General features: G+C 39.8%; 1 protein-coding gene across 6 annotated transcripts in view; it reads left to right on the plus strand.

The window, feature by feature from the left end:
- The window catches only part of nphp4 (nephronophthisis 4), a 171795-nt gene that overhangs the window by 63769 nt on the left and 89776 nt on the right, over nucleotides 1-18250 (plus strand). For all 6 annotated transcript variants that reach the window (XM_028582153.1, XM_028582152.1, XM_028582150.1 and 3 more), the window contains exon 9: nucleotides 2084-2219. In XM_028582153.1, the coding sequence (XP_028437954.1) occupies nucleotides 2084-2219 (136 nt within the window). The remainder of the gene's footprint in view (nucleotides 1-2083; nucleotides 2220-18250) is intronic.

Raw genomic sequence — 18250 nt, forward strand, 5'->3', positions numbered from 1 at the left:
CCCCTGGGTTTATTGAGACACCATGACACTCAATGCTCACCTTGTCAAAGCCAGTGTGCTGATGTAAGGTCACCAGCATCTGCTTTACTAGCAGTAAAACACATAGATTGAATGGTTTTAGAATGTCAGACACCGAACAAAGCTGGAGCGGTACGGTACTAAAGCCGGAAACTGAACCCTAAAATGTGCACCTCCTGCACTACATATCACATATAGATCCTAAATCTAATTTGAATTCCAGGGACAAGAAACACTCAATGAAATGAGTATACTTTCAGAAGGTTCCATGTGGAGTAACAGTGTTAAGGCACACCCCTTTATTGTGTTAAACTTGATGTATCCACAAATTCAGAGCTGGTCACTGCACGCTACCCAACCCTGTCTTACATTATTGTGGAAAGCGAGTGAACCTTTGAACGGCACAAGTAAACAACAGTGAGCCATTTCAATGAATGAGCTGTCAGGGGCAGAACGCATCAGTGAGCCATTTGAGCAGAACTGCTTTGGGTTAAAAAGAAAAAGGTTTTGTGTCTATTTCAGTGACATTGTGCAGGGGTGTCATGTTGGTAACCTGAGCATTTCGCTCCTGCATGTTTATAAAGAGAGGATGTGCAAATGCTGCCACACTATCACCTTTCTCTCTACGGACAATATGCTAAACACTACATCACTACAATACAAAATGTCACAAGAGACTATTAAAGAATAGCTGTGATGCAAGCTTTATGTTCTCATTCAGTATGGTTTCAGAATGATATAGTTATGGAAGGTTTGAGATTTGGGGGTGCTCCTGGCTGCTCTAGCAAAAATAATGAAATTGAGTTTGTTTCCTATTTTCATATTGAAAAGTCAAAAATGTTATACTTTTCACTGCAATTAATGCCTTAATGATGTCCAGGGGAAAAGGCTGCTTGTGCTGACAGTAGTGTCTGCAAAATACCTTGTTGATCAAAAGCATAATGGTGTGCACACATGCTGTCAGTGGCCATCAATAGCAGATGCCACTGCGTACACTAAATGTCTTCTATTATATTCTTCCACACCTTTTTAAAGGTCATGTATTTAAACTGTGGCCCTCAGTATGAGTAAGTGGAATATATTATACAGTTTCATGAAATAATAATAATGCAAAAAATGCCAAAGAATATGCTGTAAAACTCAACCGATAACACACAGACAGTGAGAGATGATTGGCTTTATGCGTCTGAATCAAAATGCATTGTTTGCTTCTTCCAATGAGACACTAACTGATTATGGGGATGATTATATGGATGTCTTACAAGCATGAGAATGTGTGCACATACATGGGAAAAGCATAATCAACACAACCACGTGCTAACCAACAATCTGCCCTCAATTACTGTATTATATGAATAACAGTAATCGGCATGATAAAACTAACATTATGTTCTGCACTTTTCAATTTTCTTTGAAGGAGAAAGTGTTTGTGTAAAAGTGGCTTAGTGTGATAACAACAGTTTAGGCAATAATTATGATGTTTGCCTTTGTTTTGGGTGCTGCCTTTGAAAACTGACAGTCTGTCTTGCTTGTGCTATGCCTGGGGCTTCCAGACAGCAGAGAGAGAGAGAAAGAGAGAGAGAGAGAAAAAAAAAAAAGTAGAAGTGTTCGCTTGTTCCATTCTCCAGAGAGTCCATGAAACGGGGAAGAAAAAAAGACACTCGGCCCCACCTTGTGACACGCCGGCGCTCCACAGTATGCTCCCGCCGATGGTGTATGCAAACTGTGAATGACGAATACCAAGAGTGCTGTTCCACTGCTCACACAGGAGGCCAGTGCTTGCCAGGGAACATTCAGCAAGCGAGTGGAAATCCTCCAACACATTGATTTCTTTCCTTTTTAACAGAAAATAAAACCGTATTACTAAATAGTCCCCGTACTAAATAAGGGGACTCTACATTTTAGTGAGGCATTATCATTTTGTCAGTAATGGCTTTAAAGCACATAGGTTACAAATAGTCTTTATTTGTGAACAATAATAGCTTCTTTTCCTTGCATCTCTTAACACAACCTTTACACCTTCACTGTGTGTGTGTCTTTGTGTGTCTCTTTGCTCTCTCCTCAGCTCTGCAACATCATCCCTCCCTCAGACACTGGGCCTTCGCAGCAGCTTGGAGCTCAGGCTGACCAATCATCAAGCTTTGGCAGTCATCTTCCAGCTTGAGTGTGTCTTCTCTGCTCCAATTGGCCGAGGGACGATGGTAAGAGGGATGCACAAACATACATAAACCACACTCAGTCCTAAACCATACTTAATGTTAATCCTAAACCCGGGTCCTAGCCGGAAATTGAAATTAACCTCTTGATGAAATGAGTCACACGTCGTAAGATTTCCACCCCCGTACGCTCACACACACACACACACACACACACACACTGTACTGTCCTCTTTTCATCCTGCCTTTGTTCTCTCACCACCTCTTTCTTGTTCTTGGATCCATCCATCTCTGGCCTGTGTCTCCCAGAGGAAATTACTGAAGGTCTCCTTGGCCACAAGACCTCTGTAAACAAATAAGAATGAAAGAAGTATGTAAGTGTGAGGCAGCAGTAAGGAACCGGAGGGAGGGAGGGAGAGAGAGAGAGAGAGAGAGAGAGAGAGAGAGAGAGAGAGAGAGAGAGAGAGAGAGAGAGAGAGAGAGAGAGAGAGAGAGAGAGAGAGAGAGAGAGAGAGAGAGAGAGAGAGAGAGATTTGACCAGAGCTTTACACACACTTTGATTAAAAAGTGAAAACCTTGTCTTACTCACCAAAGCGCATTGTGCACGTGTATCCTTGAGCTCTAAGCACCTTTGTCATAAAAATGTGCAAAGCCGAGTTTTTAATGCATTGATTACATCCATGTTTACTAATCTTGGCATGTTTACAGCCACCTGTAGATTAGTGAAAGCATCGGCAGTACTGTGTGTTGCATCAACCTCGTGAGTGTGTGCATGCATCCTTATGCAAGTGAGGGTGTTTGCGATAGTTGACGGTGAACAGCATGTTATCAGTGTCTTGGTCAGTTAAAGTTGACCGACCCATTATGTTGGTTTGTTGATGTAATGGGCAGATATTAGGCTTCAAAATCAAAAATGGAATAATGGCCAGTCATTATTGTTCAGTGCTAATTTAGTCATTATTGGTAAGATGAAGATTGAGTTTAAGTTGTAATTTTTGGTAGAGCTTTTCGGGAAGCCCATGATAAGTTTTAGAAGCCCAAAAAGGTTTTGTGTGATGACGTAAATGGTCTTTTAGAAGAAAGTCAAACGCTTTTGCAACCATACTGCTGTGATTGTTTATACATAAAAATATCAAATTTCAACACAAAAAAACCTTGTGTCCATAAAATACTGTCATTTAGTTGAATCCTAATCTGAAGTTGTCATGTCTCTCCTCTGTCCTTTTAAATTACAAAGACCAGTAACTGGTACTTGGTACAGACCGACACAGTCAACACACCCCCAGGGAAGTGATTTCCAAATTCCAGCCGCACCACTTAACAACCGCTCATGGCATGGATAACCTCAGAAAGACTGTGGTAATTATGTGCGTGGGCGTGCCTTCAACACTTAATGCATGCCAAGGCTGGGCTCTCACTGTGTTAAAGCGTGTTATACTTTTTACAATCAGGGTTCACCAGATCACCAATTAAAAGCAGCAGAAAAACAACCATACACTCAGTCATCGGAGCGCCATGGTACATTTGCATTTATGTACTAATTCACTCATTCTTGCCTTCGCAACCACTTGAGAGTCAATCAGTCTGTTGTAAATGGACAGTGTTCCCCCTTTTGTTTTTACCATGGATGAGAATGATTATTACATGGACTTGTTGACATTATGGATATTGTTTAGGGAAAAAAACAAGAGCGTTTTCCACAGCACTAAACATATCACAGTAGTAAGTAACTTGTAGCTCACCATCTTGTTTGCATGCAGTTTGTCCATGTAACTGATTTACTGTTCAATCCTTCATGAAAGAAAAAGAAATCTGGATGTTACCATACCATGATCTGAATGATCAAGACTATAATTTTCCCAACTAAGAAACAATATCCCTGTTATCTGAAAGTTGCAGTAAACACTGCTTATAGGGAGCCACACAAATGTAGAGAATTATTCAAATTATTCAGATTGCTTCATGCGTTTTTGCCAACAAACTCCTACACAGCTAGATTCTTGACCAAAGCCCTCTTTGGAGGTGTGTGTTTGTACATCTTGCTCAAATACTTAACATTTCTACGTTATTATGCTAGTTTGTGACTTGGAGAATAAAAAAAGGATTTAGAGTCTACAGGTATGCTAACGACTCTGTAAGCAGCTGGGGATGATGGGAATATCATTAGTTTTGCATCAATTTAGTCACAAACTATGGACATTTATAATTTGACTTGATGACGATGCTAGATGAAAAGTCCGGGGATCATTAATTCATCCTAAAGAAGGACACTGATGTATGTACCAAATGTAATGGCAATCCACCAAACAGTTGTCAAAGCTTTTAATTAACATAAAATAAAAAGCAATAGTCAACCTGCTATTGGCACAAGATTAAATGTCAGGGGATCACCAAAGTCTGACTGACCAACTGACATCACCATCCCCAGAGCTACAATGCCAGTGTGGCCAAAAATCATATGACTGCGTTCTCGCATTGAAAGCATTTATTTCAGTTGTTAGTTCAGCAATTAACTATTAGCATACATAGTCTAATGGTGAATTCACACCAAACGCGAAGCAAACTTTTCATGCAACATGGTTACATACAAAGTCAATGCAAAGCTGGAATGGAAACTAATTTTAGCCGGTCGACGCAAATGATGCGAATGACGCAACTCGATTTGAAGCTAATACCTTGTGCCAACATGAGTTAATAAAAAGCATTTTTGTATTATCAGTGCATTTTTTATGTAACCGCGCTGTTTGTGTGAGTGTGTTAGAGCCAGAAATGGAAATTAAATGATGGCTTAATAAATTACAATATTTGGTAAATATTATTACTTTTCTTTTTACTTTGAAATCATACATTTTTGACCTTCGATCACAGTTTTTTAATGGTATTTTGAGATTTCTTGGGGCATTTTAGCCCTTTTGATCCCTTCATTTTCTGCTGCGTGACGCTGTGTCAAAAAACCAGCTTTGAGATTCTCTTGCATCGTAGAGCCCTGATCGATCCAAACTATCAATACAAAAGCATTTTAAAAGTTGTTTGTTTGTCATCTTGCGGATAGACCTGCCAAAGCATGAATTCAGACTTTACAAATCGACATTGTGATGTAGTTATTTCGGCATCCTTTTGATATGTTTTTTGAAATTTAAATCCCAGTAAAATCTGTTTATTTTGGGTAGATACCGCTGTAGTTAACCAGATTAATTCAGCTGACGTGTGACTTGCTAGATATTTATTGATTTTGACACCAATTATGAAACTGCAACACACCAGAGAGCTGCAGCTGAGATGGAACGCCTGTAGTTGGAAATCCTGACACCGATCCTAGCTGACAGGTTATCAAACTGGGCACTGGTCAGCCTCAAGTAGTGCTGGAAGCAGTAGTAATCCAGATGTAGTTACTGGAGAAGATGGTGAAATGAACAGAGCTGTGTGTGCCAACACAAAGCATTTTCTTTCCTGACGTATCTGGGATTTCCACAACAGGTACAAAGCAGCAAAAGTGGTTATTTCCAATAGGGTTAATGATGGGAACAAACATTGTTGGTATCTACACCGGCGTAACGCAAGGCAAAAATGTGCTTCTCATTCGGTGTGAACACAGCATTAGCCCTACTTGTGTCCTACTAGTGACATAGTCTAAAGGTATATAGATATTTACTCAAAAGGAACAAGGCCCCACAACGTGTTGTATACTACATCACAAATCCAAAGTGAGGCATAGAGTTTTCGAAGAGGCTGTCTTTGATAGTGGAAAAAAGAAGTTGGTTATCAAAGTGGGGAAGGAAGCTCAAGTAGCAAATGTACATGAGACTAATAAACGTAAAAAGTAAAAAATTGGATTTACAGTCAGCACACAGATGTGTGTTGTGTGTTATGATGATTAGCTCCATGAAACTGAGAAAATGTGCCTTAGCCATTGCTATTAACTCGATCCAGGTTTCAGTTGCACTCTGCCAGTCTCTTTTCTGAAAGCAAACTGCCACTCCATTGCTGCCAACATAGAAGCGATTTGTGCAGTTCAGCAGTGAACACAGAGGGACGGAAGGAAGAAGTAAGAAGAGAAATGTGGAGAGAATCTTCAGCATGGTTAGGGCTCTGCCCATCGTCACATCTATGCATCTCTTGTCACGTCTCTATGGAAAGCTGGCTGTGTTCTTTTTGGTTTTGTAAAATTATAGAGACTGGACAATGCAGACCACTATTTTCCCATCTAACGAACAATCATTTTTCGACTGTCTAAACAGTGCTTTTTACAGTTGGTCTATCTTTCCAAATCCTGTTCAGACTATATCTCACCAATTTTTTGCCAGGTTTTTATGAAATTTGTTATAGATGTTCCTGTTCCCCACTATTGGGCCAAATCTGTACACCGATAATATCAACATCTAATGGGCAGATTATCATTAAATCTTGAGCATATTCATGCTCAAAAAAGTTTGAACCCTTTCCATTGTCCGCTTAATGAACTCTCCTATTGCCCCTGCTCAGCTGTAGTCCAAAAAAATCAACTTTGTACACAATATATCTCTCAATCTAGTAGACAGATTGAGGTGAAATGTATTAAGAACATTAATGCTCCCAATGGGAAACATTTTCTTTGCTTTAAATGGAAAAAAAGTTGACTCAAGTTGAGAAATTCTAACAAACCTGGCAGAACCATCAAACTGATGATCTGTCTAAATCATCCCAGAATAGCTAGGCACAAAAACGGTTGTGTGGGTGACAAAAAATAAATCTCCTACCACACTCTTCACCACCTTCGCCTTCTCTGGCATGAATGTTTGATGAGGTGAGAGATATTTAGCAGGAGGAGAGTAATTTCTGTCTGTGTGTGGGAGTTGAGCGTGTGTGTGTGTGTGTTTGTGTGCATATGTTATTTGTGAGTGTTAATCCAGAGCCTGATCTGTTTTGAGTGTTGACTGACAAGGGGTTGATACATAATGCCTCCTGAAGAGCAGCAACAACACCCTAAGTCCCACCAAACCACTCACTGCATCTTGCAAAAGGCTCCCCATATTATCAGCAGATCTTCCACTGCCAAGACTTGTGTGATGGGACAGTGTACACTTCCCTGTACTGTGTCACAGCTGTCAGAGATGTGATGTTTTGAGGTGTTATAGCTGTGTTGAGCTGGGCAGGCAGCTGCACACTGCCAACAGCACTTCAGAGCACTTGACACCACTTGTGAACCACAAATGTCAGGGTTCATGTCTGATTACCACCACAACCTCTTCTGACCCCTTGTGGAACTGTACCATTATTTAAACCTGCAAAAAGCAATCAAGTTGCTTTGGCCTTTGACCTTTTGAGGCCATTCAGTCCAAAAAAAAAACCTGTCAATACTTTGAATGTGGCTGTCCACAGCAGTGTCTGTATACCTTGTTTTGTCCTGCTGGATTATTATGTGGAATCGTGGTATTTAAGATAAGATAGGATAGCAGTCTATTGACTATAGACTATATAAAAACAGACCAGATAAAGATACAGACTAGGGAGAGAAGCGTTATGTCATAAACGTTTATGACTTGTTTATAATGTTTTATTACATGTTCATGACAGTGTCATGTCACTCTTATGTAGAAAACATCAAGTAAAGTGTAACCAAATAGACTTTAACCAATAGTGCATTTTCCTTAGAAAGATGACATATTGCAGACACATCAGTGTCTGTATTTACAGTTTATTAGTATATAATACAATAAAATGTGTAGTAATATAATGGAGTAGGATACACTTCATAATAAAATGAAATACTGTACATACTGAAAATTAGCATTTTGAAATTGTTTAAATACCTTAACTTGTTGAGTGTTTTGCATGTTTGAATGGCTGTGTATATCATTAAAAGCTGAAGTTGAAGATATTAGAAGAATATGAAGTTGTACATGAGGTTGAATTATTGAAAGAAGTTGAAGTGCCAGCTGAAACAGAATTACTAAAAAAAGAAGTAACGATGTGTTGAAAAGGTTTTGAGGTGTACACTCTGAGTGAAGTTTAAGTGCTGAAAGGATTTGAAGTGCAAGTAATGAACGGTAAAGAAATATATAAAACGTGACAAAGATCTATGTAAATAGTATAGTAGTATATATTATAGAATTATAGGATAACCAAATAGTATACAGTAGTATAGGAATGATATTATGAAATGGCAAAACATAGGAAATTGAATTTAGAATAATGCATTTCAATCAGTGAGTGACGATGACTGGAGGAGGAAGGGGAGGAGGAGGGTTGCACGCTTTGCCTGAAATGATAACTGACAGCAGCAGAGAGAAGAACAAATTTAAAGCAGGGATGCCATGCAGTGATTGGCTCGTGAAATTCATGGCCAATTCTGGTTGGTTTAACTGAAAAGTGAACGCCTCGAAACAGCTGATCAGTTTAGGAAGAGAGAGGGGTGGATGAAGTTTAGAAGTCTTCATGAAAGTATTTACGCTGAGCTTCATTTGTGTCGTCAGAATAATTGTCGAAGGTTTTTTAATAACATAAATGGCTTTGTTGTGCAGTCTGTTGACAGTTGGCACAAACAAATGCCTGAAACACTATGGATTTACCCATGAGTCACACATTGATGCTCTCATTGAGAGTCCCTTACAATGGAGTACTAAACCTATTTTCTATTCTATTTCCCATGTTGCTCTGCCTCTGACTGTATACATTGCCACTAGATGGTGCTGTGTAGTACAACTTGAGGGAGCAGCCTCTGCTACAGACCTGTGTTTGGATGGGTGGAGGGCAGGAACACGCAGTCTGCCTTACTGTTGTTCTTTCCTCTGATTAAATAGAATTATGGCGTTTGATGTATTTTGAAGGGGCTAAGGTGGGGGAAAAGAGTACAATTTTTTTTGTTGAAATCCCTTTTCTCCTAAAACATAACTGCTGCAATTCAGAGGCAATCACTCGATGCTCTGAGACTGCCTCTAGACAGGTCTAGTCCTCGCTGTCCAGTCTGCTTCTCATAAGCCAAAGAGAGTGTATGGTGTCCTTTTACAAAATTGCCCTCATTGCCTTTGGTTATGAAGAAAGAAAAACCATGCTGTCGTCATTTATCATCTGGTATTTTTGATTTTAGTTATCGGGTTGCTCTTTCTGTCATGTCTCTCCGTGCCGCATACTGTCTCTTTGCAGAGCCTTTGAGCGCACTTCTTTCATGCTTCTTAGCAGCAGTCAGAAGGATGGAGATAACAATTTAAATTAAGGAGGCTAGGGAGAGGACAGGAACTTGGAATTTGACTGATAGCCTGTTCTCAGAGCCTGTCTGGGGTCAACAAACTTTTCTTTCAGTCAAATGTACAATACCTCTGTTCTCACTTTTTTTCTGCTGTTTTGCCATTTCCATCTAAGTCTCTATACTCTCCCTCATCAAGGGCTCCATTGTATTACCCCTCTTGGTGCTTTACTTGATGGGCTGAACACCTGGAAACTCTGTCCTCCCGTGTCCACTCCAGCCACACTTTTATAAATCATTCTGTCGCCTTTTTGAAAGAAGAAACCTGGAGGAGAAAAAGGAAGGCAGGGTTAAAGTATGTTCCAGAGTTGTAATTAGTTGCTCTGCTCACTGCTCTGCTCAGTGTTTATGACGCCCCGAAGTATTAAGATGATGGTAGCCTTAATTCCTTGCATCTCCTAACACATTATTACTTTAATTGCAACCTTTGATGTACTGTATTGGTGGTGAGAAACATGATATTAACTGGATATGATAATACAATATTATAGTTTGACTTATACACATACTAGTAGTCCAGTCTATCCAGCTATCTATAATTGCAGGAATGTCTTTCGGTGTGTGTGTGTGTGTGTGTGTGTGTGTGTGTGTGTGTGTGTGTGTGTGTGTGTGTGTGTGTGTGTGTGTGTGTGTGTGTGTGTGTGTGTGTGTGTGTGTGTGTGTGTGTGTGTGTGTGTGTGTGTGTGTGTGTGTGTGTGGGTGTTAAGCACATATCTCTCGAACCCGATTGATTTCAAACTTGACAGGTGTCTTGCTACGGGCACGAGTAAGTGCAGTGCCAAGTTTGACGTTGTTTGGATTAGAAACACAAAAGATATAGTTAAATATATAGGTAAAAGAAGTACACATTGGCTTTTACCGCTCTAGCCGCTGGCCACTCCCCCTCTCACACTGCATGCAAACACTGACTGAGCACCTGTTTGTGTCATGACTCACTCTACACCGTCTCTCTCTCTCTCTCTCACTCACTCACTCACTCACTCACTCTCTCTCTCTCTCTCTCTCTCTCACACACACACACACACACACACACACACACACACACAAAGGTTCTGGTGGTTGATGAATGCAAATATGTGCTGTTTAGCTCTCATAACGGGCAGGGTGGGTAGCACACTGCCATGAGTCCATGACGCTAATGTCTGATTACTCCACATTTTCATTGTGATATTTTGTGATTACATTCTGAATCTGCAGCGTTCTCTGTCAGGAAAATTAGTTAGTAGTCGGGTATACAGGGGAGTTGCATTTGAAGTGGTTAGGGGTCCTTCTCTGATTTTGGGGTAGGCTACAATTTGGTTTTAATGAATTCTACAAGCCGCAATACCACAGGCCAATCGCCCGTTCCAAATAGGCACATTTTCAACGGGCACTGCACTAGTATCTAGAATTTAACGAACGCTACAAGGTAAAGTATAGTGCACTTAACAGAACTTTGACCCTTTTTAAAGGTGCAGTAGGTAAGACATATAAAACTAACTTTCTGTCATATTTGCTGAAACGGACCCTATGTTCCAGTAGAACTACATGAAGCAGGTAATAAAAAAAAAGTTGTTGATGTTCGAATTGTTTGGCTAAGTCCTGGATCTTCACAATCCTACCTACGGCACCTTTAATCACTTTTCTCTCAGTTCCTTGACATACCCATCTATTTGAGAAGTAAACAAATGTTTTCCATCATAGTAAATCATGCATGCCGTTATCCACTCAAAAGTGTAAGTGGACCCCTTGAACGGAGCATGATTTACTGTGAGAATACTTGGGTCACTGACGACTGACGCGAGGCGACGACAGCTCGCTTAATTGTGGTCTGTCAGCACCAATTTAGCCAGCCGTAACTTCGTCAGAGACATCTCTGGCCTGCTCCTGCCTGCCGATCGCAGCCTCTCTTCAACAACCTGCTCATCAATTCAGCAATATAATACAGTTGCATACAGCTTAATGCAAGACGATGGGGCTTATTGTTGTCTGTCTTCTTTCACTGACAAGCACTAGCTCATCGCTAATGGAGGGGCCGTTCCAGGGAAAGTGGAAGCACGAGGCGCTACTGGCCCGCACGGCTTTGTCCTTTTGCCAGGAAACAATTTGTCGGGAGGCGTGACAGCTGCAGTCATCCAAAACTCTGACACGGAGAATGAGTGAGTGTTCGTAGGTCACAGCCTCAGAAGGATGCAAGCAAAGTAGATATATGGAGAGACTGAGGGAAAGGGAGGGACATGTAGAGAGGAGAAACTTGGTTTCATTCTCTTGCTAACCACCGTTACGCCTCTTAGAGACTGTCGGACGTGAATCACATCCCCGGAACCGTAATTGTCGACTCTCCCGAGCTGTTACACCACAGCAAACTTGTGTTGCCGAGAAAGCATGTTGATGCGTGTCATGTACTAGAATGGGTTCTCCGTTTAAGTAACTGGGCCAGCGCCACAACCAGTAATGAATGTGTCACAAGCATCATGTTTTCATCTTGTGTCACCTTTGACCCTGACTGGGCCTGGTGAGTGGCACAGTCGATTACTGTGCGTCTGAGGAAGTGTAACCATCATTGCATGACCTTTAAACATACTCACTGTTTCGCCCTTTACTGAGCTCTCATCTGGATATATGCAGACGCAGGCCTGAATTTGGCCGCATGCCCATTTATCATATGCTATATAAAGCAACATTTCAGCTAAAAGAAATCACGGTCATCAGTAAGGCAGAGATGTTTGTTGTGGTGGATGCCTACAGAACACATTGGGCAGCATTCGTGAATGTTGTCTTATTTTGTCTGCGGTTTGATGTAAAACTACAAACCAAAAACATCTGTCAGCTGTCAAAGGGGCGCCAGAGAATAATTTCCAAATAACTGAGACTGATGAATGCAGTGGATACAGAACTCATGGACACATTTTCACATATTCTGAAGTGTGACTGAACAGAGAGATATATCATGCATCAAGGTCAGGCATGTGGAAATATACTGTATCAGTGCTGGAAAGCATTTTTGCCAAACAGTGATTTGATGCATGCAATGCACCATCTAGAATTAAGAAAATCACTGGGCTCTTAGACCACACTGTTTTGGACGCATGGAAATTATAAAAAAGTAATATTTTTGTAATGGCAGTTGTGTTTTATTTAATTCATAGACTAAACTTTTCTACAAACCTAAAAGAGGATTTTCCACTGGTAGATTTTGTTCTTAGCTGTGGATATTTTGGTAATGAAGGATTTTTGGATCCTATCAATGTCACTAAATTGTATGTGCACGCAACATAACATTTCATGGATGAAGCTTGTGTCATATTACTCACTTTTTAAAAATAATGGCTCTGGCTTTTATTTAACTCAACTTCAGAGTGTTATTTAAACAGACCATTTCTGATTGGAATAAATTAGTCAGTGGAAACATCATAGTCAAAACTCAAAGAAGCAAAGTGGTGAGTAATATGCAACTTTGTTGTTGATAGTTTAGTGCTGTGGAAATACACATTGTGGTGAGTTCATCATATGAGCCATATTGATAATTCCAATTCTTCTCAGTGTTTTTTGACTGACCCTTATTTGTTCAAGCTAGGAACATGCATGCCGTTTTTACTCATTCCCACAACAACAACTTCATTGAGACCTTAGCAACTGTTTCTGACAGTGTTTGACAGAGTTGCAGTTCTGCCCCTTCTCTTTACCTTTATGACAGGTGAAGTCACTCTGTTAATTGTTTGAATTACAACATTTGGAATAGTTTTGTACATCACTTCCAAATGAGCGGTAATCAGATAAAACAAGATTAGAATTAGAAAACAAATACTGAGCTACTCCTTCAGTTACTGAAAATTCTACTGTAAATTGAATCTACTACATATTGTTGACTCTTGACCAGTGGCTTTGTGATTGTGGTTAAGAATCTTATGGGAGCATGTGTTATGTTTGGCGTCAGACAATCTTATCATTAGTTGAGATGTACAACAGGTGTCACTCTCTTAATGATATATTTATTCCTTGCTGGGTCTCAGATGTCACTGCCATGGGATGGAAGAGAAACAGTATGTGGAGGTGTACACCTTCTCCTCTTTGCCATAGAGACACTTGTTTGGATTTTAATTGGCTCACCAGCAGGTACATGCTGTATAGATTGTTGTGTGTTTTCCTGTGGCTTCCCTTAAGTGCTTGTTTGTGTGTAGCTGTGTGCAGTTTTGTTATTGTGAGCCCCTGGGATTTAATGATGTTTGCTGAATGAAAAGCATCTTGTGAAGCTTTCCCCAATCACGTGCTCATTAAAATGCCCTTTTTACAACGACACTATCCCCTAACCTTTCCCTTGGTCTCGGTTACCTGATTACTTATATTGCATGACATGTGAGCATCGAGTCCTCCCACTGGAGGGGACAACATCCTCAAAGAAACCAGTTATATTGTTGTGTTTGTTTCTGATCTGAAATGTCATACAAATGTTAATGAAATGTTAATCAAACATCTTAAGCACAGTAATCTCATCAGGATTTGGAAGGGGTATATTTAGCTGATTTGTGGCCTATTCTTGAGGTCATTCCTCCCTGGAGGCCCCTTTTCCTTTTTCACAATGAGAAGAGAAGTTGAGGATAAGGCATGGGAGGGTACATGCCGCAGAGACAATATTTCGCCCGCCTAATTAAAATGAATGTCAGCTCTCCCCCCACTGAGAAGTTCATCAATCTCCCCCTGCGATAGGCCCAGAGTGAATCTTACCCTGTCAGTGCCTGCCAGCAGTGCTATCCTTCTCCAGACGGATGCATTGCCCTGGCAGTCAGAGAGGCAGTGACGATGATGTTTGCACATCTAATGGTTGCCATGTCGATGGCCACCTCAGATTGAGGCCCTGCTTTAAATTCAGAGGAGTTTCAGCCCAGAATGGAATGATTTTCATGTAAAACTGCAGTGGTCATTTTGGGACCATTTGAGGCCCGAGCAGCAGTTTGAGCTGTCCACGGTTCCACAGGTTCTAGGTATTGGATTGTAAACATTTACAAAAATTTTGAAATCCAGTCAGCCTCTCGTAGGCCTGGTGGTAATGCTTTTATCATGCTGTAGAGACTCAACAAAAGCACTTGACTAAAACATTTGTTTATTTGCTCTCCTGCCTGTGCTCCGAGTCATTAGTGTTGTGTCATTTGCCTGTTGGTAACGCAGCAGTCCTTTCTGCCCTCCAGCATCTACTTTATCCTTGGAAAATTGTGATTTACAGTAACAGTAACAGTTTCTTTTTTCATATCTGAAGGCAATATACCTGAACAGGTTTAGGCCTTTGATATCACATTTATGTATTCCTTTATATATTTATGTAGAGGAATGTATATTACTTTCGACAGTAACTCTTCTTTATATAAATACGGTATATATACTGTTTATATATGTTAAATTGGTTGAGCCAAACATGTTAGGGTACATATATGCTTCTTACTGTATTTGCAAAATGTCAAGTCTGATTGCATGTGTGCAGATGAGATAATATCAATATCAATTACTTTCAGCAAGTGATTTGTCATCTTTCGCATTATCATTATCTTCAAGTGATTTAAATTTTCATCTGAGCAGGCATGCATAATCTGCTGATGAGGGATTGATAATCATCTCAGGTACTTTATATTACGGCTCCCAGTTAAATGCATCCCTGTTATTTTAAATGAGGAAGCTACTGATGCTGATTCCCGGACCAGACTTTAATAATGTGTAGGTCTGAAGGTGAGTGTGTCTATTCTTTAAACTGTAAAAAACAAAGAAGTCTCCAATGGTCTGGCCATGCTAATGACTCCGTGAGGCTGTAAGGTTTATTGAAATGAATGCAAATTATTAGGTGGATAAATGTTGAGGTAAAATTTTTGGTCCTTTCTTTGCGATTGCTGGTGAAGTAAATGTAAAATGCTAGTGGTTGTAATGTTAATTAATTAACTTGTTTAGCAGGTAATGCTGACCATATTTAGGATCTTATAGTTTAGTGTGTAAGCATGCCAAGTACAGATCAGGATCATAGGATGTCATTCGTTTTGCAGGTTTTTGGGAGTTAGGATTACATTGTACCTTGTACGATTTTTCAAGTGACAAATAAAAATTGATTGATTGATTGAAAGTCATGAGGTTCATCTGAGATCCATGAACCTTTGTACAAGATATCATGTCAATCCATCTCATATTTGTCAAGATATCAAGCGCCATTAACATCCATAAAACCATACTGCTGGGGTGGATAAAAACCTCTATTTTATATTATTATAAAATTATAACTATTTAGTCCTTGTCTAAACTGTTATTTTCTTAAGAAAATGACATACAAAATATGGTTTAAAGCATACAGTATACAACAGAATACAGTATATTAAAGTACAATTTGTTTCAAACAAGTTCCAGAAAAAAAATCAAATTAGTCCTAAATCTTGAATTAGAAATGAAATGACTTGTTAATAACGTGCAGTTTAACCATCGCAGCTATGTAAAACCTCTGGTGTTATAACAGACAAGCATCCAACTGCTGATATAAAGTGTTCTTATTCACAGTAAATTAGCCTGAGCAGTTAACATGCCTTTCATGAACATCTCCTTGAAGTTTTGCCATTAGTGAGGGCTAGATCTGAGACTGAGCGCAATTCTTCCCAAGCCCTATTTGGCCTCGGTGAGCCGAATAGAGCACAGTAACCTGCTGGGTTCATTTGGACTACTTGTGCAGATGGATTAAAATGTGAGTGGTTTAGTGCTCTTAAGTTAATGATCTCGATGCATGTTCCCTCACTTTCTCCAGGGCATCTCATTGCGAAACATAAGTAGTGGGAGCTGTGGGCTGGTGCCTGTCACAGGGTCTTGGCTGAAATAATGACTTGAACAACCCAACGGACTGAAGTAATAGTAATGACTATCAAACTTCGTCTCCCATCAACACTCACATCCCCCTAATTTAGGATTATTTCCTGCTGTGTTCTTAGAGCCTCTCCAAACTATATTCCTGCAAACTGCTTTATCTCATCTTATCACAAACTTTTTTTAAATTTTTTTTTTTTTATATTTGAATATAACAGCAATAGCAGCTCTGAATTGGAAGCTGTTTCCCAAATGAGTGGTGTTTTTACTTTTATGTATAAGAAGAGTTGTTTTACACCATTTTCTGTCAGTAAGTGCTGAATTGTAGGGGTGTGCAAAAAAATCGAGCTCTACCGGTTCAAAATCGATTCATAGAATTCCAAAAATCAATTCATATTTTTTAATTAAAGTTTTTTACATTTTTTTTTTTTATTGTATGTCTACTGCAATCACATGGGAAAAAGTAACTACATAACTACATTTACATTCTGTGTATCGTTTTTTTTTTTTTTTTTTTTATCTAGAATCGTTTTTGAATCGAAAATCGATTTTGAATCGAATCTTGAGCCTAAAAATGAATATTAAATCGTGACATTTTCTGAATCATGCACCCCTACTGAATTGGACTGGTTGGGTCTCTGCTTCCAGTTCTTCTTGTCTGCCAGGAAATGGGGTTTTTAGCTGTGTTTAATGACCAAAACTTGCCGTCTATCACCTTTTCATAATTTCCCCTTTTTACCCCTCTCCATGTTCCCCCCTCCCCAAAAGTTTGATGATTATTTTTCTTGCTCCAGGTTACAGACATGAGATCTTTTCTTCCAGCCGTAGCATGTTTGAAACAGAGACACTTTTTTCATTTGTCTTGAGATGCTGCAGCATTCTATATTTTACACTTCTAAACAAGGTTGATGGATTCTTCCATTAGAAAACGTTTTGCCAGTTGGAGCAATTATGTGTGCAGTGACATCGCCTGTTATTGTTTTCAGCACAACTTTATGAAAAACTTTGCTGCTCGCTTGTTTTTGCCTCAGGCTCCTGTTTCTATTTTTTCTCCCAAGCGCACTATTGAAACAAGTGCTTGGTTGCTCTCCGAGTAAAAGTTAATGACTCTTATTTTAAATATAGCCTTTAACACTCAACAGTGTAATCACACTTTGGGGAAATTGCCTATTGATCGTTCTGCCTTGTCCAACATAATAATAATAACCAAACACCAACTTTTAATTCAAGTGGCAAATTCCGTGATTAATTCAAATGTTTCCTGCATAAAACAGTGCGAATATAATGTCATTGATTTGAGGTCTCTTTGCTGTCACCAGCAGGCTTTGCAATTGATTAAGACTCACTGAGTAACTGTGGTGCTCAGAATGAGTCCATGTGTCTGACTCTCTCTGCAACTTTCTTCTTACTGGAGGCCTTCAACACATGCATACATCAGCGACGTACCTCCTGCAGCACTGTGTCCTCCTTACCGCGAGTCCATTAAACCACCCACACTCACACTTAACCCTGATCTCAGCTGTCATATAATCAAGAAACTGCATATTGTTGTTCTTAAGCTCATGTGTGCCTCAGAAGGTTGGGGGTTGTGTTCGTAGATTACAGGCATAAGGTGAATATCCTGCCAGGCTTTGAATGAAACTGTTATCCCCGTTTGTTTACTCAAACCACAACTAAAGAGTCTCTTTGAGACTCCTTCATTCCTATTGTTTGCTAGCCCAAGCTGTCAGAGCTTTATGCAGTTCATATGTAGATCACACCGTTTAAAACCACTGCACTGAAATCATGATAGTGATTCATGTCGAAAAAGGGAATTCTTATTCTGTGCTGTGCACGTTTTAGTGCCATTGTTGCCAGTGTGATCATACACTTCCAGGATTTATTTATTCATTTATTTATTTATTTATTAAAGCTCCTCCATTTGGACCATTAATAAGTTATTACTTCTTTGATCCCTGTCATGGATGTTCACTTCACACGGGAAGATATGTAGTTGTGGTGTTACATGTTAAGTTTCGATGGGTGTTTGACTCACAGTTTTTTTTTCTCT

This window comes from Perca flavescens, chromosome 7 (genome assembly GCF_004354835.1).
Source record: "Perca flavescens isolate YP-PL-M2 chromosome 7, PFLA_1.0, whole genome shotgun sequence".
NCBI lineage: Eukaryota > Metazoa > Chordata > Actinopteri > Perciformes > Percidae > Perca > Perca flavescens.